Source organism: Syngnathus floridae, chromosome 18, assembly GCF_059516105.1.
Source record: "Syngnathus floridae isolate MCC-2025c chromosome 18, RoL_Sflo_1.0, whole genome shotgun sequence".
In the NCBI taxonomy this organism is placed as follows: domain Eukaryota; kingdom Metazoa; phylum Chordata; class Actinopteri; order Syngnathiformes; family Syngnathidae; genus Syngnathus; species Syngnathus floridae.
The window spans coordinates 10,551,115-10,579,052 of NC_142430.1; the positions used below are offsets into that span (position 1 = coordinate 10,551,115).

Consider the following 27,938-nt stretch of genomic DNA (forward strand, 5'->3'; position numbering starts at 1 on the left):
ATATGGGAAAAAATATTTCCAAGTCTTCTTGTGAAAGAAATCATTGCAAATGACCCAATTAGAATAAACGAGTGCTCATTCAATTCAATCTTGCATTTAAATGCAAATTTACAGTTGAATGTTAATTTCTATTATATTATATTTATGATTGTATTTGTGTTATACATAAGGCATTTTAAAACAAAACAATCCCCCATTGATTGAATGACAAACGTTGACTCAAGCAAGTTGGAGACAAATCAACTTCATTTCCCATAATGCAACAGCAGCTACACCAAAAGCTAACTGGCCACGTTGAGCACTGAGTGAAAGCTTCTCCTTGAACTTCTGTTGCACTTGAGCTTTTTTTGCTCAAGCTATTCTGATGTTTTGCATACGTGTGTACTGGTGTGCCTTATTGTTATGTATTGCTGAGTGTCCATGAGCTGCAAAGCAGCCGGCGGAGTTAGCAACAATCTTCCGGAAAAGAAACATTCCCTGCTGGACTGTTGTGGAGGTCTCGGCAACATCGACTACTCCAAGGTAAATAAATGTCAAACACATGCGCGCATCCTTTAGACTAAATACTTCAAATGGTAGCAGTGAAAATCCCCCGAAAAGCTGAAGGCCATCTTTCACTGTTACGTACGTGGCTTGACAGCCCGAAAACATCCGGTATGTTTTCACGTGTCAAAATAAAAGTATCCATTTTCCAACATCAAATACATTTGGCTATATGTACACTTGATGTAAGTGCGTTACATTTGTGAGATGATTGAAAAAAGAAATATCCCTAAAGAGGTTTTGACACTAAACACAAACGGTGAAGCACCACATGTAGAACCCAGTCAATGCTCAACGAGTCTTACAAATAAAAGAGACTCTATCCAACTTTATTTCGCTCCTTTCAGATGGACTTGAAGGTGTTTGACCAAGTCTTAAAACATATCAACGTCCACGACCCCAACTTCCACATTGCTGTGATTGCAATCATTTTCAACCCACTTTTCTGGAATCTGGTAAGAGCTGTGTCTGTTTTTGATTTGCAGTCTTGTACTGGTCGCACGTTAAAAAGCACATTTTGTCAAGCTCTGCCTGCACTCCAAGTTTTCTTTGTGTAACTTTTAATGGTGTCTCATGCCACTGACTCACACACGTGCGCACTTGCCCTCAGGTAATTGATGCCGACCGACTGCCTTGTCAATTGGTGCCGGCCACACCAATTGACTGGACCTTTTGTTTGCAAGTGTTTGCAAAATTGACTCATCGCTTGACAAATGTTTTTGAAAGTGGAGTGAGGTACAGAAATAACATAGAATAACAATTCAGAAGTTGAAACTCTTCTGTTTTTATGACAACATTTTGTCTGAAGGATAGATAACGTGCGGCGTTCCTGTCAGAAATGGCTGATTGGAGAATGAAATGATCATTAAAACGGATCACTTGTCTAAATGATGTTTTTGACCGTTAAGCCTCGCTTCATTCGAAAATTGTATATTTGAATGATTTTAGACGAGTTACAGATGAAATAATGATACACTCAGACCGCTTCCTTACTTGGAATTGTCTGATTAAAAGCAAATGAAAACGCTCAGGCACAAAATGTAGATACTGGCACTTTTTGATGTTAATTCGAGGATCCATTGGTATTCATGCATATTTCATCTTTTCAAAATGAGCGGATCTAGTTTCCTGGAAACAGACATGCGCAAGACGTGTGGGTTGGCTGATGAAAACTCACCTTCATGTCCGACTTTCTTTCTTCCATGTGTAGTTGTTGCGGCTTCATTCAGCTCCTAACTTCATTTTCTTTACTCGCAAAAAATGTAACCGCTTACACATAAATAAGACCTGGCATATCTCATTTTCAGTCGAACCAAGTCCAAGTCATTAGCTTGGCGGCAAGCCCTAGAAGGATGTCAAGCTGACATAAGATAGCAGGAACGGAGTGGTCAGTCATCTGTTCTTTCTCGCTTCATATGGGAACCATCAATAGAGCTTTAAAATATTGTGTGATGGAGGCACTATTTGATTTGATGATTTGGCCACGTCATATCCCAGTAACAATACATTCTAAATTCCAATATACGTACTAATATTCCTTCAAGCTACAGTGCCATCTAGTGGCGATGATATAAAAGAAAAGTACATCTCTGTATTGAAAAGTGCTCTGTCGTTTGGATTTGATTTGATGACCGTAGCTTGCTTGCTCACAAAACATTCATGTCTCCCCAACCAAATGTTTGAATATTCACTCAGTGCTCAGATTTGATCAGCGTGCCCATGTGATCCATGTTTTTGTTCCCAGTCTGGCATGGCTCCAGCCGCAGCCGCATACGAATCCATGAATACATGGCAGGCCAGAGCAGGGCGTGTGTTTGCATTCACTTCTGTGTTCAACAGGGCTGTGCAAAAAAAAACAATGGACGGACGGACGGAACAAGCAGCCACATCTATCTATCTATCTATCTATCTATCTATCTATCTATCTATCTATCTATCTATCTATCTATCTATCTATCTATCTATCTATCTATCTATCTATCTATCTATCTATCTATCTATCTATCTATCCATCTATCCATCTATCCATCTATCCATCTATCCATCTATCCATCCATCCATCCATCCATCCATCCATCCATCCATCCATCCATCCATCCATTATTCACTGGAGAGTGAGTCTGTAAATCACTTAGGCACATTGAATTCCCGTTGCTGTGTGGCCATAAAGGAACGGGCCTGCTAATGTGTCTGCTGGATAATGGTCCTGGTTTCGTGCACTGCTGTGTACTCTGTTGATATAAAGATGAAAGGAGGAAATGAATAGTACAGCATGGATTGACCAGGGAAAGCTTTTTTTTGGGGGGGGGGGGGCTAAATAATAACCCTAACCCTTTTAAAGCATATTGGAATATGTGTCATTGCCGGAATATAAAATGATCTATGTCAAGATCTAGAATTTGGTCACTAGGGCATAAATGATAACAATGGCTGTACACAATCATGCTCTGAACATGTTTAAAAAAAAAAAAAAACATTTTGAATATGTAATCCTTCTTCATCAGCACTGTCATAATAGAATCTCAGTTCAGTTTATTCCGCACCTGAGTAAACTCAGACTGTCTTTTATCACCACATGAAGTCTATATCCGTTCAAATTTTCCTTTCTCCTTTTTTTTTCCCCCCCCTTGAAGCTTTTCTTCCCTACAAAAAACAACAACTGTATAACAAGTTGCCATGGCAACCTTCTGGCTCTTTCTGGCCATCAAGTCATCTATCTACGCACGCACGCACACTCTTCCTCAACCCACAGTGTTATTTGGAGTTTGGCATCCATGCAGTAGTCCTTTCAAAGGGTTTCTTTCGATTGCTGCTGTGCATTCATTCAGGTATAAGCACGTTGCGATGCTCTGCCATGTAAAGTGCAATCTAAATCGAATTGAGTCAAGAAAATGCCCATTTTTCAACCTGATGTTTTCATCTCCTTTGCTATTTCAGGTAGCAAGATGGGAGCACCGGACACGAAAACTGTCCGAGATGTTTGGAAGCCCCTACCTTGCCTGTTATTTCCTGGGCTTTGTTATCCTCCTCCTCAATGTGTATCGCAGCCACAGGTACAATGTCAAAAAAAAAAAAAAAAAAAGGCAAATTTCACATTGCCTTGAAATTTGGAGTCCGCATCGAACACACCTGCCATTCACATCCATGCAGACTTATCATCATCATCATCATCATTCAGTCAAGCTGGAATCTCACAACGGCGAGACACCAGCGGTAACCACAAGGCGAGGGCACCAAGCGGCTGTCTTTCTTTCTTTTTCTTTCTTTCTTTCTTTCTTTCTTTCTTTCTTTCTTTCTTTCTTTCTTTCTTTCTTTCTTTCTTTCTTTCTTTCTTTCTTTCTTTCTTTCTTTCTTCCTTCCTTCCTTCCTTCCTTCCTTCCTTCCTTCCTTCCTTCCTTCCTTCCTTCCTTCCTTTCTTTCTTTCTTGCACTTTTGGATGCCATTTTGTTCTTGAGCGCGCATCCTCCCACGCCTCCCACTATGGAGAGACTTTCTGCTTCCTTTGTGTTGCCTGGGAACAGCACTTTTGCTTTTGCTTTTGCTTTTGCTTTTGCTTGTGCTTGCAGACAGCAACGTAAAGTGCTTCCAATAGTCTCTCATACGAGTGTGATTGTAGCTCTTTTTATGACCATTTCTTCAAATTCTCTCAATCAAAACCTCTCCAATATTTCATGTACATGTCTTGTATCTCACTGACTAATATGGACAAGTTTGTTAGTATTTAGACTCATCGAATGTGCGCTTATTATGATGATTATTTATTGATGTTAGCGCAAGCCTGGCTGTGACAAGTGTGTGTGTGTGTGTGTGGGGCTTTTGACTGAGGTGATGCAACAACGCATTGCATCTTCATAAGAGCACAGAAGCCCTAATCCACTTATTAAAGCTGCTTTGGATTTGGGACCATTTTGATCTGCTGGACTCCAGCCAGGTACATTCAATTTCAGAAAGTCATCATTTGATTTCGAAGCCCCTGCAGAGAGAACGTCTGCTCCCCCACCTCAGGAGTAATGTCTGTCTGTCCCACATTGGAGAACAGTAGCCGAAAAGGAGGTCCAAAATACAAATGAGAAAGAGGCATTTTTGGAAAATGCCTTGTTTCTTTGAACAGCTTTGGAAGCTGCTGGTGTTGCTGCTTCATTATCCCGATATAGTGATGCTACGAAGTAGCTCACAGCAAGTATCTATAGCATATCAATATTGGATTTCGACCACCACCACCATCATCATCAGCAGCAGCAGCAGACAGATCAGAGCTCGTAATGACAGCACCGAAAGGGAGCAGCTTTCAAAAAATTCAGCCAGACGGGTTGGCATGTTACCTCATAGAGGAGCTTGCCATCGTACTTTTGGCTTCCAAAATCATTTCAAATCTTAATCACGGGTGACATCATGACTACAGAAAACATTCCAATCCTCCAAAGTCATAGCAATCTTACCAGAGATGATCCTGCTTCCTTTGTCAAAGTTGATTGAGTGATTTTCTATTTGCTTTCTCCAGTCGTGTGTGTGTGTGTGTGTCCGAACTTCTACTTTCATCACGATGCTTTCCAGTCAAGTCTTTTCAGTATAGCTTGACAATGTGAGCGACCCGCCCGCATTCAAACAAGCACACAATGCTGTCATGAAAAGGTGCTTTGCCGGACGCACTTACGCGACGCCAAATGGTTTTTATGCCTTTTTGTTTTCAGCTGCAATCGTTTATGCTCGGCTTCCAAACTCTACGACTCTTTCCATACGATTCTTACGCCTTCCACTGTGTCGAATAGTCAGTCAACAAAGAAGACGAATGGAAAGAATGAAATGATAGAGAACGCTTCCTCTCATGCTGCAATGTCAGATTGCCGTGGCTGAGACATTTTGCCCAAGGCCGCTGGATGACGTCAAACGATTACTTTCATAACAAGACTGCTCATTACGAGGACCTTCTAAGATTTCAGAAAAGACCAAAACAAAGCCTCTGCTTCACTGGCAGTGATGCATGGTGAGACTTGAAATTGTCCATCGGTACAAATGTGGAGTTCGTCTCTTCGATCACAATCGATTCTTTTTATTGTTAGATAACCCGATGGATGGATGGATTCTATGACAAACGTTCATGTATTTGAATAGCTCATTCCAAGTGTGACTCTTCAAAATAAAGTTCAGATAGGCCACTAGACTCGACTGAAACAGTAATACGCTTTCTAAGAAGCTTGGAGTACTCGGTTGAATATCGATCAGTCTCACACTCTCTTTTCTTTGAATTGACGGACAGACGGGTGGGTACATTTATTCCTAGTGGCTAAATGTCACTTTGTATTCAGTTGAAATGTTGTTACTTGAGCTACATAACATGCGTCATCTGTGTCATCTGCTTTCCTTGCAGCATGGCCATAGTCATGAAGACCCAGGCCAAGTGGGAGCTACTAGACCGCAAGGAAGTCTTTCACATGGGCGTCCTTGTGGTGGCGGTGGGCTCTCTCCTCGTCGTCAGCAGCTTTCTTGCTTTGGGATTCACTGGAACGTTCCTTGGTAAGTAAGTCCAAATGGTTTCCGTCTTAACTCTAGCGGTACTGAAATGACAATGGAAATGGCTCAGCCCTGAATGAGGTTATGTTGGCGCAATTCAAACGCACGCACCTCCATACCGATTCATCCCGCTGCGGCGGCGTGATGTCATCACGCAGCCAGCCACTCGTAGGCAGATTTAGAGGTGATACTATTTGTCATTTGAATTGACTTTACAGAGGAGCAAGGGGGGGAAAACCCAAAGCAAAAATGTAAGCCCCTCCAACCCACACGCGCCTTTGAGGGTAAAGCCTACCTTGATTCCATGTGTCCTCTGTGCTCTATATTAAGCCGCCTTGAGTCATGGTGACCTGATGAAAAAAAGGAGAATCAAACATACACAGGTCGCTGATGTGTCAGCCACCTGGCATCGCAACTCGGCCGTCGCGGTCAAACCTGTCCAATTTACGGCTACTGCACACTTGAGAGAAACCAGGTGACCCTTTTTTCCATCCTCATATTAGCAAACAATGGTGACAGCAGCTTTTGTTTGCCTTTGAACGGTGTCCAAAATTGGGTTAACATAATGTTGTGGCACAATTTGTTCGATCTTCTCAATTCAAAAACAAGCAAGCAGGCAAGCAAGCAATTTCCTCCAACTTGCAGGGTCTTTGGACCATTGCAACGCTTAGATACTAACTTGGAAGCCACAGGAGGTTTTTTAGGTTTGGCCTCTTATATTGGCTGGAACTTGGTCAAATTGTGCATATCTGGCAAATCAATTGTATGCTGCTCAGTTTACAATAAACAGGGGAGGGGCCCAGTTCAGATCCCTGCGGTACAGGCGAGCGCTTACGAAATGACCGTCAAAGATACCATCTTTTATATCATATATATTTATATACTGTTTTTGATCTAATTGAGATCATCTGTTTAACTTTGGAACAATGTGCTCTGCAGGTGACTACTTTGGCATTGTGATGGATGACAAGGTGACAGGCTTTCCCTTCAGTCTCACAGCAAATCCAATGTACTGGGGCAGCACGGCGAACTACCTTGGCTTTGCACTTATGTGAGTACACTGGATAACATCATGAAGCAACTTGTTATTTTGGCCTAATCGCAACAAACAAATCAGTGCGTGGCTCATCCATTCATTTGTGTGAAATTGCATTGGGAATAAAGGAAGTGGGCCACAGAAAAGTCTGCAAATGAATCCATGCTTTCTTCAATTTACCTCCTTCTGGAGATGGCGTGGAAATATGTTTCCATGGAAACGGAGAGCATTCCACCACTTCGGCTCAGCCTGTGTGGTTAAGGCAAGTGCTTGCAGGGGCTGTTAATGAGCTACCGAGAGCCGCTACCGAGAGCCGCTACCGAGAGCCGCTACCGAGAGCCGCTACCAAGAGCTGCTGTCTAGCCTCCCTCCGTTCCGCTGCTGTCTAGCCTCCGTTCCTTCTCTCAGCGCCCCATATTGGCTCAAGGTGCCACTTTCACAATACGGTCAAGGGTGTCTTTTATAGTAAAAGCCACCTTGCACTTTCAATTTGGTTGTCAATAAAAAATGTATTTGAGCTCTGCTAAATGTTGGCAAGAATGATAGATGGAACCACAGCTCCTGAAAAAAAAAAAATCTGACCCTTAGTTGCCATTTTTCATGAACAGAATGGCATCAAACCATCGAGTAAAACGTCCAAAAACAGCATTAGAGAAAAACGTCCTGATTATCACCTTACCAGATGCAAAGGAAGAGAAAGGGGGAAAAAAGAGAAGAAGCGCCAACCAACCAACCGCCCGCCCGCCCGCCCCTCGCTATGTCAGACTCCCAAACATTAGGCCACTCGGCCGGCCAGCTTAGCTGACACACATTAGAAGCTCTTAGAGCTGATGAGTGCATCCATGAGACAGATTGGTGTTGTTCGCCAAAGGACAAGAATTGCTCACGTGATGGATGTCCTTCTGTTTGGAGCAAGATATGGTGTATGGTGTGTCGACACAACGCACTGTGCTCCCAGCTGTGTCCATTGCAGAAAGATCATGTACTTGCTCGAATTGGAACACTTTTGTGCTTTTGAAAACAAATCACGCCATTTTGTCATTTTCACTATGACCTGAGTGACCAAAGGATGACCATTTAATGGGACACTTTTTTGCACCGTGATTGGTCTTTTTGTCAGCATGTCAAATCCAATATTTGAATCCCAGTTTCAACGGGAATGCAAAAAAACGGAAAAAAAAAACCCAACATGATAGGCTCTGACTCACCTGTAACATTATTGAGGACAAGCACCAGAAATGCAAATGGAGCATTTTGTTGGTTTCACAACATGAATGTCAAATGGTTCCCTCCCTGTGAGTGCTGCTGACCGTGTTTTTCTTCTTCTTTTTTTACTCCTTGTCCTAAACTTGAACATAATGTGTTATTGCTTTCCCATTTGACCTCAGGCGAGTGGTTGCAAGTCAATCACAGGGACAATAGACAATCTTTGACAAGGATCTCTCCAGAAAATGCCGATTGAATTCAGAGAATGCACGACTCATAGCATTAATTTATACACTCTTGTTATCATCGTCATCATACAGGCATCTTGAAGTCCCGTATGGAGGTGCGCAAACCTGTGATGCTTATTCATGAGCGAGCACAGACGCAACAGATGGGGGGGGGGGGGGACATTGTAAATTACCACACCAGATGGTATGACATTTTGTGACATAAATTACAGCTTGTTTTTTTCCCCCAATAACCTGACACCTTTTTTTGACGATGGCAATCTCATGACTTTTGTAAATCATCAAACAGTGATATTTGGATATGAATGGAATAGCATAAGCTTCCAAAAATGGTTTCGTATGATTATTACTGGCCATCTTCTATCAAATGTAACATGAAATCTGTGCCTATTGGCAAATGCTTGACACAAAAGGGGCCCTTGAGTCAGGCTAATTAGTCAAGAATGGCATACGATACGGCCATGGATGGAGTCATTGCAAGCGTGCTGCAGTTTGTCTGACTAACTGGGTCACTTCTGTAAGCTTCATCAGCTATTCAGCTCAATGCCCCTCCACCATTGAATGTCATCAATGTGCATTTTCTTCTTACGACAACATTGGTGTTGGGACTGACTGACCGACTGACTGACTGCCGGACAGCCAAATGAATGCCACTATTTTCTTTCAAGATTTCATGGAAACTTGTTTGCGACACGACACAACTCGACCATTTCTAGTCCAGCCAAATGAGTTTTTTTTTTCTTTTCTTCTGCTTTTTCATTAACCTCTGTGTCCTTTTCTACCTTCAGTGTTCTTCCTTCCTTCCTTTCTTCCTTCCTTCCTTTCAAACCCGAGCGAGCCTTCAGTAGGTGTTATTTCATTGAAATGTGTGTCAGGAGTCCACTTTCCAGCCCAAATATGTGGGTCACTGTATTGTGCTGTGTGTTCCTTTCATCCGTAGCTGTGAGCAACTTCCGATAGGACGCGTAATTGGAAATAAATGAGATACTGACCGAGTGAGGTCAAGGTGCAGCCTCCAGTGACTTGATCTCCTTGGAATGACATGTGAAGGCCAGGTTCAATTTGTGGCACAAATGCATTATTTCATACAGCTTGGCTCTATGAGAAATGTATGGACATGAATTTCACGCATGGAATGTCATCAGTCCAAGGGTGAAATGTTTGGTTTTTTTTTCCCCAGCCAACCGAGAGGCCCTTTACAATCAACTTGAATATGCACTTGTCCTGACTCGATCCCAACATAAGAGACTTCTTTTCTCTCTGCTTTGTTGTCCTCCTCCCAGAGGTGCAAGTCCAGCGGGTCTCGTCCTGACTGCAATTGTCGCCTTGGTCTACAAGATAGCCATCCGATTTGAAGGGTAAGTCCATGTTCTCCGTGTGATGGATATCAATGGAAGAAGGTGTTTGTGGCCAACATTGGCGTGTGGTTGGAGATGCCCTACCACCTCCTGATGTCATTGCATGAGTGACGTTGCGTGGCTTTGGAATTTTTGCTGCCATGATCCTGAAATGACAGAGCATGTCGAGGCTTCGCAATGGCTGCCACCTGACCATGACCACATCAGATGTTGTCACTTTTGCCTCCCATGCAGATTGTGAGACTGTGGGAGGTCATTCGTTCTTATTGAGTGAGGGTCATGTGTTGGCTTTCTTCCTATCACTGGGAAATACGACGTATTTACAGCGCCGCTTTTGTATTCGACCGGATCCGAAATGAACCGAGAGTTGGAAGCCACAGAAGAGCAAAGTTGTCTCGGTCATGAGCTCAATCGCGGTGGAGACCGTGAAGCGGTCTGCCTCACTTGTGGATGAGCCCTGGTCAAAGTTCCTTTTTTTCCTCTCTTTTCCTAAGAAGAGTCGATCATAAGAATCACGAGACAAACAATTCCTCGAAATCAGGTCCGGGTTGAATGTTTCCCAATCCTCCCCATTTGATATTTGTTCAAATCATACTTCCCAGCCTTCTTCTATGGCCATACAGTAAAGTCAGGCTTCATTTCCCGGATCCTGGTACGGTACGGTACGGTACGGTACGGTGTCGCCATGGCCATTGTTTGTTTTGCTCTATTTGCAGACCTTTCACCGAGCACCTCTATCGGCAGAGGACGCGCAAACGCGAATGATGGCATCGTCCCGTTCTGTTGGGCTGTGGGAGGATTTCTTGCTCATCCGGAAGATTGTGAGATGGCGGGCGTGATTGATTCACAAGAGAATTCCAGGGAAAAAGTTTTGTACCGAACGATCAAAGCATTAGGAAAATGGAAATAAACATTCCGCCAAAGGTGCTTCTCCCTCATTAACAAGGAGCTCGTTTGCCACAACGCTGGCCTCACATCTTCAGTAAGAGTAGTAAAAGCTGAGGTTGTGACTCAGGTGGCTGGCTCATGTGACACAGCTGTCAAGCACTTCTCGTGACTGTGTTGTCTGAGCAAAACAAAGCTCAGGAAATCAGAAAGAAAGCAAGCAAGCAAGCTTTTGAGGACAGCTGACACTTGAAAAGTGTTCAGCAATTCTTTGGCTCACACCACAATGGGTCAATGTAGTATGGGCGCCATTGATTTGTCCCATATTTTTGGACAAGTTGCTGATTGTAAGGTCACGATAGGTGAAGAAACTCGAGTACTTTTGGAAGCCAGTGTACTTTGATCATCCGCAATAAGATTTACCGGTCACGCAGAACTCGGAGGGAATCAATAGGGCAGGGCGATCCCGCTTGAAAAAATCGAGGGACGGGGAATGACGAGAGCATCCGTCCCTCCAAACACTCCTTGACAAAGGTCACCGTGGGCACTCGGTGGTCACAACATACCCTGACCTGCAAAAATCTCATTTCCTTCTCGTGATCATGATTGAGTGATCTCACTGAGTCCATGGTAATAGTTAATGACTGTGTGTAGCCTAGCCTTTTTTTTTTTCTTTCTCTTATCTATGAACTATGTCACCCTTATCTAATGCCAAATCAGCAGTTCCGAAAATGGATGGATGGATTTGGTTTTATCTCATGTTGTCTTGTTCATTTAGTTTCTTTTTTCACCTGTGCTTGTCCGTCCAGTCCTTTGTGTCCTCCAATCAGCTCCCTGAGTCTTTGTTCAGGTGTTCCTCGTCTCATCAGTCTGCTTGTTGGTTCATTTTCTTTTGTGTCTTGGTCGCGGTCACTTCTCACATTGCCAAGTCATCTCACGGTGAGTCTTATCCGATTGATCGATTGCTCTATTGATTTATTTTGCATTCTTTTAAAAAATAGTCTCTGAACCCTGTTTGACCAGTTGAATTTGCTCCATATACATAGTGGTACAAGACAGGCTAACTGTGGCTCACCTCTCAATTCAGATGATGAAACATGCAACCATAAGCATGTCCATCAAGCAAACTTCATTTGACTTGCATTTAGTAGCAAGCAGATGTGTGACGGCTGCACACATCTGCTTAACCTTGTGCTTTTAGCGCTCTCATACGGCCAGTGGGTTAACTGCAGCCATTGTTGGCGTTCAACAAATCCAACCGAGTCATGGAGCGAGAGAGAGAGAGAGAGAGAGAGAGCGAGAGAGTCAGCTCCATAGTTTTTCCTTGGAACCATTTCACTCCTGTGTGTTACTAATGATGCAAAATGGCACTAGGTATATTTCATTGATCCAGGTACGTACATTTGGATTGAAACGGAATCCTTGACTGTATTTATTTATGGGTCACGTGAAAACGTTCAAGGAGGTGTTTGGTAACTAGTGGAGTATTTGGTGCATATACAAGTGCACCAAATTCTCCAGTAAGGACAAAGGTTAGAGAGGAGAGTTAGATTGGCTAACAGGGATCTTGAAGAAAAGGACTCCGTGTCCCTGCAGATTGCGAAAACTTGATTGCAGTGACATTTAGGGAATTGGAAGGTTGACGCACTAGTGGGAGTTTGGCTCAGCTTTTTACTGCTCTCTACGGACGGTCGGATGGATGGATGGATGGACGGACGGAGGGACGGACGGCCCACCCTCTCATCTCACTGAGTGCTGACGTCTAGGGGAGGGAGGGAGGGAGGATGGGAGGAGTGGGCCACCCGCGCGCTTAAATACAGCTCCCACGCTCAAGCTGACAGACAGAAACGCACACGAGGCTCAAGAAAGCAGCTCAAAGTCTCTGCCTAAGATTTGCTCCGCACATCCAAGGAGGAAGGACACTATGATCAAGAAAATGTCCCCCTCGGAAAGCGACTTTGACATCCCGGCCAAGAACTGCTACAGGATGGTGATTCTGGGCTCCACCAAAGTGGGCAAAACGGCAATCGTGTCCCGCTTCCTCAACGGGAGGTTCGACGAGCAGTACACGCCGACGATAGAGGACTTTCATCGGAAACTCTACAGCATCAAGGGGGACGTGTACCAGCTTGACATCCTGGATACGTCCGGCAACCATCCCTTCCCAGCCATGCGGAGGCTCTCCATCCTGACAGGTACTTTGCGCCTGGCTCATTTTACAATCGCCCGCCCGCACTTTGTCTCTGCTCTTTTCCTGCTCTTGACTTTCCTGCGCACATCTTGCAAAACAACTCAACTTGCTCCTGTTGTCCCTCACAGGCGACGTTTTCATCCTGGTCTTCAGCTTGGACAACAGAGACTCCTTCAACGAGGTGCAACGCCTCAAGCGTCAAATCTACGAGACCAAGTCGTGCCTGAAAAACAAAATGAAAGAGAACCTCGACGTGCCTCTGGTCATCTGCGGCAACAAGGGAGACCGCGAATTCTACCGCCAGGTGCAGCGAGCCGACATCCAGCAGCTGGTGGACGGCGACGACAACAAGTGCGCCTATTTCGAGATCTCCGCCAAGCGCAACGAGAACGTCGACCAAATGTTCCAGGCCTTGTTCACCTTGGCAAAGCTGCCCCACGAGATGAGCCCCGACCTGCACAGAAAGGTCTCGGTGCAATACTGCGACATGCTGCACAGAAAGTCCGTGAAGAACAAGAAGATGAAGGACGTGGGCGAGGCGTACGGCATGGTCACGCCGTACGCGCGAAGACCCAGCGTGCACAGCGACCTCATGTACATTAAAGAGAAGGCGGTCGGTGGAGGACAAGCCAAAGATAAAGAAAGATGCGTGATCAGTTAAGAGGACTCCACGGAAGAAAACCGTCGGAAGGAAGGAAGGAAGAAAAAATGAAAGGTGGAAAGGCACCCAGGTTTAGGACTTTTTGGCACCTGCTTGCACGCGCCCGTTGGAGGGAGGGAGGGAGGGAGGGAGGCAGCGAGGGAGGGAGGAAGGCAGGCGCTGCCGACGACGCACAACTGTCCGTCACCATGGATACGGACAGGGTTCGACTCGCTCCCCTCCCATCCCACACAGATTTAAAGAATGTTCTCTTGTTCTGTCCAACCGTGTGACTTTTCATCACAGTACTTTGTGCGCGTCACGAGTTTCAAAAAAATGTGGTCGTTGACGTCATCCCCGACCGGCGGCAGCGGCGGCAGCAGCAGCAAGAGTAATGTTTACATTTTTGGGTTGATGTAACCGCACTCGAATGTTCATTTGCAATCTGCACTATTTTTATGTACTGTATATGTATTTATTGTGACTGACACTTTTTGCAAAAAACATGACAATAATAAAAACAAAACTACCTACAAATCTAAGTTGGATTCTTCTATTTCTTTCTTTCCAGGTAGCACAAACAATTGTGTTGCTTAACATGAGATTCCAGATTCTTTCATGGGGGAACGGGATGATTGATGTTTACGTGACAAATCCCGTCCAACCGTCAGGTAAGGAATGTCCAGGTGGCAAAATTACAAACACTGTGCACGCCGTACTTAAAAGTTGGACGATGATGCTCGCTTTAGATTTCAGAAAGTGGTCCCAAACATCTACCCCAAAGTTACAAAGTGAAATATTGATGAAACCGTATGCAAATGCACTCAAACACGTTGAGTGGTGTTTGTTCCTCGTATGTTTTCCGACGACAGTCGTTGACATTTGAGAAACAGCTGAGAATGTTGCATACCAAACCAAATCACCACCTTTTCATTCAATGAAGGCCAAATGGATTGTCTTTGATTTGGATGGCTTTTTCTTCTCTCTCAGTGGTTTGTTTTCATTCACTCCCATCGCGAGTTTGTGACAATTGCTGCAGGGGGCAATTGTCCACAGATGAGTCAGCACCCCGCAGTCCAGCGTTGCTAGCAGCAATAAGCCTGCAGGCTATGTGTGTGTGTGCGCGCGCGCCCGTGTACCAAAGAGACGGACGGACGGACGGACGGACGGACAGCGACTAATCAATGGGTAACACTGTGTGCCTGACTCCTTGTTACATTCATAATAAGACAAACTCCCATCATGGCTCTCATTTGCATATGGCTGAACACCATCCATTTTGAATGCGAGAATCATGCCCATGCTCATGCTCATGCTTTAACCATGACTACGGCAGTCACTCCAAAGTAGCTCTGGATCTGATCTACTAAGCCCAACTTCATGTCATCGCTGGACAAACTCAGTGGTCATTTATGGCGATATTTCTGTCTTTCTTTCTTTAGCGTTCCTCGCACGTATGTATTTTCCTTGGTCACGTCAGCGTAGGATTCAAATGACAACTGCATTGGAAAGGGTTCAGAGAAAATGCAACATTTGCAAAGCCTTCAACCGTGTCCATGTGGAATGAATGCTGAGGGACTTTTCTTTCTTTCTTTCTTTCTTTCGTCAATTGCAGTATGTCACACCATTGGTTGAACACAAGGATATTAGTTTTGTGCTGGCATGGCAACTGCAGGCCAGGCATCACATGATTGATTTTTGCAGGTCCATGTGAACGTTGGCAGTATGTGAGGCTTTTCATTAAATGCAAACTGAATTCGGGGGGCCTTTTCAAATGTACATCTGAAAATGACTGCTTTTGTTTTTGCCTTTTTTCAGTGGGAAAATGGAAAACAGGAGGAATGTGCGCGCAATTCTTCTGGCTACATGTGAGTACTGGGAGTCACACAATTGGTCATGGTACAACTCAAGGATGCTGTGTTTGTGCTGGCACTTTTATCTATCAATGTTTGTTTTTGGAGCTTTGTGTGAACATTAGCGTCTGTATGTGAAACTTACTCAAAGAAATGCGTTGCCATGTCAATTTAGCCCTTGTCTAGTACCTTTGACATCGGTTTACAGTTGCAATGTAGGATTTGCACAAACAGTCCAATTAGCTCGGTGTGCAGCCCATGGCAACAAAAATGAGTCACCCCTTAGTGAAAGTGTTTTCTTTTCGTTTAAGTCACTTTTACATTGAAACTCCAACACGGTCCAGCAGATCTAAAAGAGTCTGCGGCGTAGTGGGAGTGGACACAACTGACTGCAATCTTGGCCAATCAAAGCAATTGAACTCGTTCTCTTTGCCTTGCACCGTAGTCTCAACTGTAGTGTTGGAGCGCGCACACACACACACACATACACACACACACACACACACATCTGCGGCATGAATGAAGTGGCCATCAATATACAAGAGAAAAGCTGCATTTAGAAAAAAACCATTACAAGCTGGGAACATTGCACAAACAGTCCTAATGAACAATTAGATGTGTCCTTGTGGTAATTCGAGATTCAGCTGCAGGGAATATTTCTTTTCATGTTCTAGAGCAGGTGGGCCTCCTCAAACAAAAATTTCAAAAGTCATTGGCAAGACGCGTCTCCTGGTTAGTGTCTGTCTTGATGCCTAATGTATTTATTTATGGTGCAACCAAGCATGACAGCAGAGTCAGACCTTGCCCAGACACTTGTGATATAACCCATACACCGGCGGCGGCGGCAGGCGTGATTACACAGTGACATAACCCGGAACCGCAGCTTCCATTTGAGGCGCTTTGGCAAAAGCAGTTAGGAGAAAAATCTCGATGATGAATATTTCATTGATTGCAGTTCATTTGCAAATGAGATGTCCAAGTCATGCTAAGAAAGAGGAAATGAATAGGACACTTGGAAGTGATGTGGGATGTGTACACACATTTCAAAGTAACTGAGTAACCCACTGGTTTCCTTTAACATCCTCGTCTGGCCTCCGCATCTCATCACCGACTCGACTCTGGCTAAGGTTTAACCAAGCCACAGGAAGTCATTTGCAGTGAGAGTCATCCATTGGCTTTTCAATTTGACAAGGGCCACTCTGAGCCTTCACGAAGTCTTCACACCCTGTGTTCACATTTTGTGTCATTGAAGAAAGAGTTCACGTGAAGTCATTTCACCCCCAAAAAATGTGCTTGCATAAGTGCGCACACCCTCTTGTAGCTGCCAATGTGACTTAAAGAGTCACATATTTGAGGCACCAAATAAACACGGCGTGCGTGCATGCATGCCGTGTAAGAAGCTTGAAAATTGTGTATGGGTCCCATCAGGACTTGAGAGCAGCATCATTTTGCATCCCTTCACCCACATGCACTCTTGTTTATCTCTTCCTGCGGACTTGTGACTACATCTGCCCTCTAAATTTAGCCTTCTGATGTCAGCACTGCGTACTACCTTTGATTCGAGAGCCTTGCTATTTAGTCAAGGGCATTGTATTTAGTGACTGCTTGGTGATTTCATAAAGAGTGTATTCAACAGCACAAAGCAGATCTAATGAGTTATGTCTCAGATGACTTGAAGGCAGAAGAAGTGATTTTTTTTTTTCTTCTTCAAGCTTTTCAATGACCACTGGAGGGATGCTTGCTGAAAATGGGCCCAAGTAGATATGCAGCTACAATAACAGTGTATTTCGGATTAGTTTCATGTTCTCCTCATTGAAAAATAGCCATTTGATTTTGAAAATAACATTTCTAAGTGGAACGGTAGCATATATACATGCTGCATTTGACAGCAAGCGGAGCAGCGGTAATAACGACCACGACGACAACAATGAACGCAACCGTATCAAAGCGGAGATAAGACCGATCGATGTGTGCGTGAAGATGAAATGACTGGGCGACATAAGGTGCTTTGATCCAAATTCCCGCTGCAAGCGCAAGAGAGCCACTGACGCACGACATCACAGACTCAGAACAAGCAGGCATGCTTCCGACGCGTCCAGGTCTCTTTATGGATTGGATGCACGGCGACCGGGTGATGTCGCGAGAGAGAGAGAGAGAGAGAGAGAGAGAAGTGCTTGTGATGAAGTCGACGCGCTGGCTAATGGCTAAAATTTGATAGAGTCCTTTTATTATTCAATATGTATCATTTCTACAGTTACTATTCATCTGGCGCTGTTGTCGAAATGATCAAGCTGACATTTTCCCTCCGTGGCTCAGTGTGCACATGTTTACTAGCGTACAAACCGAGCCCTCCAGCTCATTTGTTGTAAATGTGAAAAAAATAAATAAGTGACCTTACGCAAAGTCTGGCCTAGCGCCTGCTTCAGCGTCGGCGCTTTTGTATGATTCGCCCGAGTAGTAATGGTACAAAATTGACAAAAGTCTGTGACAGCATAAACAAAAATAAACACATGCTGTCTTGAAAATCCTAATTGGACCTCGCAGGCTACTCCAAACGAGTCCCCCATTGTTTTTGTGGTCATCTAATGCTGACGTCAGCAAAACAAGTGTCTGTCCCTACAAACAATGAATGCAGCTGAGGGGGATATCAAAAAGGAGGACTTCAGCTTGTGTGTGAGATTTGTGAGTTTTATAGATGTTCAGTTGCCCTGGTAACATTTCCCTAGACTGTGATGACATCATAAAGCTCTCATCTCTCAAATCTATGCCACTACTGACTGATGGGCTGGCTGGCTGGCCGGCTATATGGAACGTAGCAATTCCAAAAATGTTCCTCAATATATGAAGAGGATGTTTCAATCCTGCATACCCACTGTGTTCATCTTTTGAAACATTCAATTGGACACGTCACAGCATTGATAAAAGTCCCAATACGACGAGCATTGAACCGGCTTTTCCTACAGACCCAAAATGACACTAAAAGACGCTTTGAAGGATTCTTTTTCCGCCTCTCTCGTTAAACATTATTTTTGGGGTCAAATTTTCTGATTGGATGTTCCGCTAAGGAGCAAAAGCACGAAAAGCTTTCATAAGAAGAAAAAGCGGAATCCCTTCTCGATATGCTTGATTTGGTGTCGTAACGCTTGCTTATTTTCAGTTTTCACTCAAAATAGTTAAGGGCATTCTTTCCAGCCCAGTGGGAGACCAAATCGAATTCCAATGGCGTCACGCTTTGATGGAGTCACGTTTTTCCTGTTTGGGTCGGGTCAGGTCGAGCATCCTCCAAAGCTCAATTGTGGCCAATGATGATTGTTACAAGCTGAATGCAGGATTTTGTCATATCATTTGTCATTGTAAAGTCTCAGTCGATCGATTCCAATCATTTGATTCTAATGGAGCACACGTACAATTTGAACATGGACTCGGTTTCTGGATTGCAGTGGCGGAGCTAGGATTTTTTTTTTTGGGCAATGAGGGTGTTTGCAACCCAAATTTTGAAAAAAACAACATACTATGTGCCATGGGTAGGCAACTCCGGTCGGGTGCTGCATGTTTTGTATGTCTCCCTCACCTAATTGAAAAGATCAGATAATGAGCAAGGTCTGCAGAAGCTTGATAACAATCATTCTTTTGTTTCATTTGACATTCCTCCTGATTTCTTGGGTGGGAGCAAATGGACTGCCAACTTCAGAGTTCAGAGTGAACAAGTGATAGTGTGGGCCAAAGTGGACAGGACCAGGTTGGCTCCACATCAGCTTATCTTGCTTTTGCAGTATGCATGTGTGAATGTGGGGGAGGCAGGGCCCGCGGCTTCAAAAATCAACCTTTATCTTCTGCATAGTGGACCAACATTCGATCCCATCTATCCTTATATATTTGCTCACAATAATCAACCAATCTGCAAACACGCAGATGGCGTGTCGTGGCATTGATGACGACACCCGGCGCCCGCCATTATATTTCTGTAAACGGATTTAAAAGATTTCCCACTCACTCACTCACGTACACACAGACAAACACACACTGCGGCGGCGGCGTCTTGGCATAGTCTGGCCGCTTTGCACCGCGAGAGGCTTTTTTTGTGTGGTTATCTCCATCTGTTGAGGAAAAGACGTCAACGTGTCAATTTTCCTTCCACCACGGCCAGTTGAGTCAGAATCGAATGCCTTGTTCTGACACACGCACGACCGATGAAAGGAACTAGTCCACGGATTACGTAAAGTGCGAGTACCGAGCCAATATGATGTCCAAAAGGCTACTGTAAATCAAATGGCGAGTCTTCAGATCCAAATTGAAAATGAAAAAAAACAATTATAAATACAGAGGAGAAAACAACTCTTTTCACTTCATGATAAACAACAACAACGGAGCGGTTATTGGATTGGATTGAGTATGATTCCAAAATGCTTAAAGCTCCTATCCATGTTCCATGATTCCTGGAACATTACCATTGTGGATTTCCTTGTGAAAATGCCACCGAGAGAAAACGTCCTTACGTTTTCACACCACGGGTGATGAAGCTCTATTTGAAGTTAAGCGCTTGAAATAGAAATGGATATTTCAAACATGTTACTTGAGTGAGTGAGTCACGCGTGGAGCCATCCCTCCACCTCCCCCATCTGACTGCTGACAGTCTGTTTTGGACATTTCAGGCTAACTGATGAAAAGATACAGTCTCATTTAGATGCTCTCCTTCTGTTTGTGTCAACATTAGAACAATTGAAAGATTCAATTGCTTTGATTTGATTTGACATTGAGCACACGGATGACTGAGTGCTTTGATGGAAGGGTCCTACGGCTCCCTCCGTGGCCGTTGGTTTGTAGTTCACCTCATCAAAGTTCAACTTGAAAACTCCAATCTATTGGTGTAGCAACATCAGTCGCAATATTTCCAGATGGACAACCAAAGCATTGTTGCAGCTGAATGGTTGAATGTGAGCAAACGGCTGGCTGGCTGGCTGGCTGGCTGGCATGTGGAAGAATAAAAGACACATTCTTTGTGCCTGTGTGTACTCAGTTAGTGCCTTCTTCTCACAAATCATCTTCTCGAGGGAAAGACGAGACATCAGCGAGTCTAATGTGAAGATGTTCCACGTGAGTTTTGCGGCCGGCAGGAAAGATCAAGCCGTACCAGGAAGGGAATGATGGATCCTCAGCATATTTGCAAGCAAGCAAGCAAGCACCAAGTGTCAATACAGACAGAGCTTTCCAAAAGCAACCTTATCTCTTGTAAACGTTTTTTGAATCGACCTTTTTCAAAGACACCAAAGTGTTATCTACTTAGAATGATACAAAAATGATTCGAAGGATCAAATATGAATGAAATGAGAATGACAGGTCATTTCTTTGCGGCTTATCAGTGGGTAAGCGTAGGTGTTTGTTCACTAATTACTTTCTGTGTGTTGACTTCCACCCACAATGTGCCTGCCCGCCCGCCCGCCCGCCCGAGCTCTGCAAAAACACGGTGTCCTGTTCCTGCATGCACACACACGCAGGAAAAGAAAGGAAAGATACAGTCGGCCCGAGCGGCACCGAGCCAGGCCGACAGCCCGAGCCGAATGCGACTCATCTGTTGCTCCAACAATGGCACGGAAACACTCTGCAAACTCAAATCCAACAAGTCAGCATGCACGTGCACTTGTCGGCAATCCGAGAAAGGACGCAGTTCATCATAATTGGCTCATGAATGACCATATCCATACCTATTATGTGCAGTTGGAATGGATTTGTGGAATATCACTCCATTTCAATTCATTTTACGAGCGTATCCTTTTTCTCATCTCTCCGCTATTTACCGAGGAGAAAAAAAGAGCCTTACTCAAGCAGTTAGTTGTTGTCTATAGTGTACGTGCTCCCTGCAACATTAAGTTTCTCCACGCATCCATCTGGCTAGTCTTTAGTTTCGGACAAAAAATAATCATTCACTCCGCAGCACGCGGTTATCATTTTGGCAGGATGTAGAGAAGAGGATCATGGGAATGTTGTTGTTGTTTTTCTGGAATGAATGATTCAAAGGTAACTTGTTAAAGTTGCTATACTGGATGCATTCAGCAGTGGAGTACATGCACATTGACAAGGCATCATCAAATATTTCTATACGGGTTGACAACAGCTGCAATACATGATGAGTTGAAATGTTGTTTTTGATAGCAGCGTTGAAATACGACGTTTGTATTGAAAATAACAGTGGTCCTAACATTGCGCTAGCTCCCTTTAAAGCTAGATGATGGTTTTCCCAATCCATTGTAGTACGCATCCATTTTGATCGTTTCATGGACTCTTTGCTCAAACCGCAGAGTCTGTAACGTCGCTCAGCACCTCCATTGTTTTTGTTGCTTCCGTTGCTTGGTCGAACTCATAATATAGTCCAGTAACTTCCTGGAAAGCTGCAAAAATGCCATCTCTGTTTTGATGTTCTAATGAGCATGTGTGAAAATGAGATTACAACACGCTCTGCTCCGTGTGTCTGTTTCCATTGCTGCCATAAAGCAATTAGACAGGGAAGTCTATAAACAGACAGGGCTGCGGGGGCAAAGGAAAGGAAAGTCAATAGGAAAAAGTAGCAGGAGCATCATGTTTGCTCTTCTAGTATGTGCAACGCTGACATTGGTTTGCATTGTGTTTTTGCTTTGGGTTTGCCTTGCTGCATTTCTTCTTTTTGCTTCTTCTGTCTCATGTCTTTTGTCTTCTCAATCCCGCTCCTCGTTTCAACGGAGGGAGGGCGGATAGGCCAGGCCAGGCCAGGCCAGGCCCGGCCCGGCCCGCTCGCTTGTCACGTAACACCACGCCAGTCATCTGCTTGTCTGGAACATACCCTGCCCTGCCCTGCCCTACGCTGGCTATTCTAGCATGATTTTGCAGCCAAGTGTGTTTTGATCTGGCTTTTGTTTTGTGTTCCTGTATCACCTGATTTCTCCATCTGGGCATCAAGTCTGTCTCTTTGTCCCCTCGTGATATGGCCAGAGTGTTTGTCGGGCTGTGATGGTGAGATTGTCCCCTTGGAAAAAAACAAAACAAAAAAAAATAAGCAATCTGTTTTTTCATATTGTTATTGATTCAATAGCCTTCAGCCTCCGTCCGTAGTTGAAAAAGCACAGAGCTGAGGCTTTCAGACTTCACTTCAACCAAGTGGGCCCTGATTTCAAACGTTGACATAAATGAATCCAATCAGTGTGTAATCAATCACCAGCAGTCAACAACAAGATTGCTTGTGTGTAGTCTTCTTCAAATCTCCTCAGGTTTCTCTGTACGTGATGGAAATGTTGATTATGTGGTGTTTCTTCTGAAGAGGGCCACATTTGATATCATGCCATTGGTGGCCACACAGCCGTTCCAAAAAGGAAAAATCCAGTTTTCACGCTGGCAACTTCCAAAGAGCAAAGCCTCCCTCTATTTTTCGTCTCTCGGCCGCTGTCGTTAGGAGTCACCGCAGCAAACAAATGTAGTACAACGACAAAACGTCTCGAAATCTTTCATTGTCGTAGTCGCTCGTTTGTGCACATAGCAAACCCGCATAGGGACTGAGCGATTGCATCCATTTGGAAAGCTCAAAAGTATGAAATTGACATTTGGGCCTGACGCTGACTGAGCAGACGACTGACGCTTTTGATCGCAAAGACGTGAGTATTAAAATGGCTAAAGATGTTATATTTTCATTCATCTTCTTATCAATTACAGCATTCAGATGATTCATTTGTTAGGTAATAATCCTGCAGAGGGATTTTAATCACTTCATCTAATTTAGGAAAGAAGAGAATTTTCTCAAACATTTTAATTGATGATGGACATTCATATTCAAAATCTTTGGTGTCAAATATCATTCAACATTTAAAACAGTTATGTAACTTAAGCTGCCGTAATCCAATTTAGAGAGCTGCCAGTATTTTAATCAATCAATGGAAATCACTGCAAAACTAAAACATGGCCGTTGATTTTTTTGTTGTTGTTGTTTTTTAATTTTATCACAAAGATAAATAACCCCCCCAAAAATGCCATTTTCGGTGGGGACTAACTTTTCTCTCATGTAGTAATGTGTTAATGTTCTTTTCAAATGAGCAAAACAATACCAATTAACTCGGCCGATGACTGTCAAGCCATGCCACAGTATGTGCTGCATGTTTGAATTGATTGTTATTATTCCGTTTGGAACAAACACCGGGGGGACACACACATTTCAGATCGGTTTGTTCTGATTGAGTTCTTCACGATGCTTTGGGAGGAGGACAGCACAACATGTCCAGACATGTTGCGGGGCACATTGTACGTACGTACAAATCAGAAAGCCTGAAACAAATAGATTACGTACACACATGAAATGTCCTTTTGCTCCTCTTTGGAACCACGTCTATATGTTTTCCATCGCTATTGTGTTATGAAAATGAGCGCTACATTCACTTTAAAGTCCAGTTTGTTTGATTCTATAGACCACTGCCTGCCAACACAACTATACCGTTTTTGTCAAATGTGCTTCTTTTTCTCTGACCTTTTCTTTTCTCCTACAGTAGCCCATAAAAAAAAAACCACTGCTAATGCACACAAACTCGATGTGAATAGAAACAGCCATCTCAAAGTCCACTCAAGAGCACGAAATGCGGCGCACGCAAGCTCTTATGCAGTAGATTCAGCAGCATCCTGCTGCTCGCTACTCGTGTCCTCGACTGACTGCAATCAATCAGGCTGATTGAAAAACGACGGTTGACAATAAGTAGCTGCAGATTGTCTTGAAGTGATTCCTTTTTCCCCCCCTCTGTATATTTAAGCACTGTGTTGAAGTTGAAAATAATAATACGTCCATCTATTTGAGGAGTAACTGCAGTGTAGAATGTACGTCGGTCGGGTGCTTGGCCAAGATTGAACTCGGTGGCTCGGTGGCTCGACCCTTGTGTCAACACGGACGGACGGCCATCCGGGAGGCGCTCAGTTGGAACCATGCGCTTTCTTCCACAGCTGACCTAGTTGGCCAAAGAGCTCAAATACTATGCAAGCTGTAGATTTTTTGGTAGAATCCTGTTGCTAGTAATTGGTCAGCAACTCAAATGATAACGTGCAAGTCATTTGTTGTGATATTAATATAGATTTAGAACAGAAAATGTGACTTCCCCTTCAGTAGTTTGTTGCACAACATTTGGAAGAAATCACTACAAACATTTACTATGTCAAGTTGTTGGCGGACACATGACCTGCAGGTGAGGTCAAGTGCTCGCTCTCACACTGCAGGCAAAGCACATTTTGCTCTCGAATGCCTTGAGAGTTGATTTCATCGTGTGCTGCTCAGATCGGAGGACACCCTGTACCTAATCTTGCATCAAAAGCAGCATTAGAACCTAAGCAAGACTCCATGAGTCACAGTAGTTCATTTTATTTTTTATTTTGTTTTTTTTGGTGGGGGGGGGGCTTTATATCGGGTTTTTAAAAAGTCTACACACCCCTGTTGAAACACCATACAACTAAAACTAATCATTCAAGATGAAAAGTGCCATGTGTGTGTAAATATGCACACCCTCAAACTAATACACTCTACAACTATAAATCTAGTTTATATTGAACTCCCCCCAAATCGTTCAAAGTTTGGAAGTATAACAAAAATAGCAATGAAATGAGAAACTGCATTTATCAGATATTCAAACTAAAGTCAGAAAAACTGCAAGACAGACTTGAAATGTGGATTTATTATAGAGGCTATTTTTAGTTAATACACATTGACAACTGTTTGGAGGTATTTTACCACTCAATGGTAAATTGTTTAAACACAGGCCTAAATTATTTTTAGTAAACGATGACACGTTACAGTACTTTTTGGGGTGAAACACAAAGAAAACAGGACATTTCAGGATGTACTGTAAATGTAAAGCACAGATCATTTCTAAAAATGAATCACCTCTTCATATCTAGTCGTGAAATCCTTCCAAAAATCCGTCCTATTTGACTACCTTTGATTTGAAACGAAACAGCATGCATCACCGCCGCCTTTCACGTTCAGCTATTCAACTTGATTATGAGGCCAAATAACAATCAACCAAATAGGCCTTGTTAATGAAATGCATAGGTGTTGAAAAAGCAAAGTAGCACCAAAAAAAGACAAATCATTTCTCACCAGTTTTTAGACACTAAATGAAAGAGACAAACAGGCGCATGTGCTTTTCTTCTGTTTGGGTATTGCGCGTACTGATGGTGCGTTACCAATGGTTGTCTTCGAGCACCTCTGCAAAATTGTGAACTGTCAAACCATTATTCTTACACGAGCACGTAACCTTGACATTTTGCTGCTAACTTTAGTTTGGTCTATTTCTCCCAGTACAGTACTGTCCGGCCGGCTTACTCCTTCCTGTTTGTTTCACTTGATTGAAACATGTGTCAGTCTTAGCGCGCCCACTTGTGGTCGACTACGGTAAGACATCTCAACTCGAAGGCTGCTGGCCCTATTGAAAGAGCTCACTGCCTTTTGCTGTCCAGGATGGCTCTCCAGTCGTCAGACCAGGACAGCAAGCGTCTCTGCCAAGGCTTGGCGGGATGGTGCTTGTTGTGGCAGGCGGTGAACAAAACGTGCTCCCAGGTGGGTTTGGGCTCCACGCCTGCGCACCAGATCAGGACATATTTAATATTTAATATTGAAATATTACGTGACATGTTGAAAATGCATGAGCTGAAATATGATGAGCTGTGATGGACAGAATCAACCAATCCCTTTCAAGCTCATTGACCTAAAATATCAGGCTTGTCGTCAATGAGGACGTCTCCGCTGACCACCGTCTTGTCTCTGGTTAGAATGACCTGCTCCAGGAAGTCATGACCCAGATGTTTTTCTACCCACGCATACTAGAAGAGAACACACACACACACACACAAGAGAGGAAACGCCATGCTGTTATAAATACTCAAAGGAAAAATTGGATTGCATACCTTCTCATAAGGGCAGTGCTTGAAATGCTTGATCGGACTGGTGCAAATAAAGACATCTGTGCTGCGGAATGGAAAGGTGGCAAAAGGACACTAAACAACGGGAGTTTGAATGATTTCATATGAAGCTGCTGATGCACACAGAGTCAAAGGTCAACTGTTTTGACGTCCATATTGTTAAGGTGTTTACATTGAGCTACTCGCCATGTAGTTCTGAACCTACTTGTCCATATTGGCCATCTGCTTGACTGCCTCCACCCCACCAGGAAGGGGCTCCAGCTCACTGAAGAAGCCCTTGGACTCCCAGATGCTAATGGCTTTCTCCTAGAGATAAAAATACAAAAACTCGTGCATGATGTTTCCTTAAGTGCTTGTCATGCATAATGACTACTGCAGTAAGTAAATATCTATGACATCTTCCAATTGCACTTTTCCATTTAGTTTTTTTGGTCTAATCAATCCTCAATTATCCATTGCATTTATGCTGCAAAAACTTTCGCTAGCTCCTTCACTCATTTCCATTCTATTTTCTATTGTAAGAACACCAATCTAAATACGTATACAGTGCTCCAATAATAGAGATTTATATGGGAATTGGTAGAAATGAAATAAATTGTCACGCGTCACGTGAATCTCATGACTTTTGAAACTTGAAATGGTGCAGATTGATTGATTGATTGGTTGATTGATTGATTGATGATGCTGAGCAATGGCATGTCGCTTGGCTTACACAGAGATCACTCCGGAGTCTTCCGTACTGCGCGGAAACCCAGAAGCCTCTCCTGTCCTCCAGGGTGATGTAGGGCTCGTTCGGGTACCTGGCCCGGTACTTCTTCAAGAACCCCCCCTCGAAATCGGCCAGCACGCCGTCCATGTCAACCAGCACCCGCAGTCTCTTCCCATGGGTCATGTTTGCACAGCTCCCTTGAAATGTGTTCGTGAGCGGCGCTTTTCCTCTTGCCAGGAGACAACGTGTGGTCGACAGTAACATTGTGATGGACTCCTCGTACGCATCCAAGACGGACCCCGTTTTCATGCACGATGCATGGATTGCATTCGTCTACTCTTGACGTTTTGTGTCCGCCGCATAATGTTTCAACGTTATCTGCACCGCTCGGATGCTATCTTGACGTTAGCTTTGAAGCTGAGTCGACGGTGGTGGCGGCGGCGGCGGCGCACGGGTCAAACGTGACAGGCCTATGCCGCATGGGGTCGGATTGAGTCGCTTGCTAACGTATTGTCAAATGTCCCACGGCTCCCCATAACCTAACAAGTTGTCAGCTTGGAACACAATAGCAGTTTCGGGATGCAGCGGTACAATATGATTTCATAGGTCCATCGCCGTAGTTGGACGGAACTCGGAACAAACTGTTCTGTATTGGCTTGCCTTGCAGAATGCAGAGAACAAAGATGTTCTGTCGAAACGAGATGATACGACGGTGATTCTTGGAAACAAAACAAACGTGATCATTCATATTATTATTGTAACTGATTGTTATTGAGGACTTTTTGTTTGTTTGCATATGTTACTGCAAATAAACAAAGTCAAGTGTAAAAATCAGCACAGTCGT

At 43.9% G+C, this 27,938-nt stretch overlaps 3 protein-coding genes across 8 annotated transcripts; 2 read left to right on the forward strand and 1 right to left on the reverse strand.

Moving 5' to 3' along the window:
- The first annotated feature begins 238 nt into the window (after window positions 1-238).
- Window positions 239-26,044, forward strand: pemt (phosphatidylethanolamine N-methyltransferase). 6 transcript variants are annotated; one of them, XM_088360607.1, is made up of 10 exons: window positions 240-522; window positions 891-998; window positions 3,481-3,596; window positions 5,912-6,057; window positions 6,994-7,105; window positions 9,828-9,902; window positions 10,619-11,726; window positions 14,190-14,289; window positions 15,437-15,486; window positions 25,924-26,044. In XM_088360607.1, the coding sequence occupies exons 1-7, from the start codon at window positions 421-423 to the stop codon at window positions 10,665-10,667; spliced, it is 708 nt and encodes a 235-aa protein (XP_088216733.1). In that variant the 5' UTR covers window positions 240-420; the 3' UTR covers window positions 10,668-11,726; window positions 14,190-14,289; window positions 15,437-15,486; window positions 25,924-26,044. The 6 variants fall into 6 exon arrangements, with proteins under 6 accessions (XP_088216731.1, XP_088216729.1, XP_088216735.1 ...); XM_088360605.1 differs by lacking the exons at window positions 10,619-11,726; window positions 14,190-14,289 and adding an exon at window positions 25,766-25,858 and having other exon boundaries at window positions 239-522; XM_088360608.1 differs by lacking the exon at window positions 14,190-14,289.
- rasd1 (RAS, dexamethasone-induced 1) lies at window positions 12,589-14,155 on the forward strand. The gene is made up of 2 exons (XM_088360602.1): window positions 12,589-12,982; window positions 13,107-14,155. Exons 1-2 carry the CDS (start codon window positions 12,712-12,714, stop codon window positions 13,637-13,639), a joined length of 804 nt encoding a protein of 267 aa, XP_088216728.1. The 5' UTR covers window positions 12,589-12,711; the 3' UTR covers window positions 13,640-14,155.
- Window positions 25,122-27,796, reverse strand: nt5m (5',3'-nucleotidase, mitochondrial). Its single transcript, XM_088360610.1, has 5 exons — window positions 27,098-27,796; window positions 26,591-26,691; window positions 26,371-26,431; window positions 26,172-26,286; window positions 25,122-26,042 (listed from the first exon to the last, which is right to left on the reverse strand). Exons 1-5 carry the CDS (start codon window positions 27,401-27,403, stop codon window positions 25,903-25,905), a joined length of 723 nt encoding a protein of 240 aa, XP_088216736.1. The 5' UTR covers window positions 27,404-27,796; the 3' UTR covers window positions 25,122-25,902.
- Between the last annotated feature and the right edge of the window lie 142 nt (window positions 27,797-27,938).

What these genes read in the sequence shown, in the direction of transcription:
- pemt (XM_088360603.1), top strand. Translation starts at nt 421, where the DNA reads ATGAGCTGCAAAGCAGCCGGCGGAGTTAGCAACAATCTTCCGGAAAAG. An exon ending in GCAACATCGACTACTCCAAG is followed by an intron (nt 523 to 890) that starts GTAAATAAATGT and finishes CGCTCCTTTCAG; the next exon opens with ATGGACTTGAAGGTGTTTGA. An exon ending in ATTCACTGGAACGTTCCTTG is followed by an intron (nt 6,058 to 6,993) that starts GTAAGTAAGTCC and finishes TGTGCTCTGCAG; the next exon opens with GTGACTACTTTGGCATTGTG.
- nt5m (XM_088360610.1), bottom strand. Translation starts at nt 27,403, where the DNA reads ATGAAAACGGGGTCCGTCTTGGATGCGTACGAGGAGTCCATCACAATG. An exon ending in GACTCCGGAGTGATCTCTGT is followed by an intron (nt 26,692 to 27,097) that starts GTAAGCCAAGCG and finishes TTTTATCTCTAG; the next exon opens with GAGAAAGCCATTAGCATCTG. An exon ending in AGCACTGCCCTTATGAGAAG is followed by an intron (nt 26,287 to 26,370) that starts GTATGCAATCCA and finishes GTTCTCTTCTAG; the next exon opens with TATGCGTGGGTAGAAAAACA.
- rasd1 (XM_088360602.1), top strand. Translation starts at nt 12,712, where the DNA reads ATGATCAAGAAAATGTCCCCCTCGGAAAGCGACTTTGACATCCCGGCC. An exon ending in GAGGCTCTCCATCCTGACAG is followed by an intron (nt 12,983 to 13,106) that starts GTACTTTGCGCC and finishes TGTCCCTCACAG; the next exon opens with GCGACGTTTTCATCCTGGTC.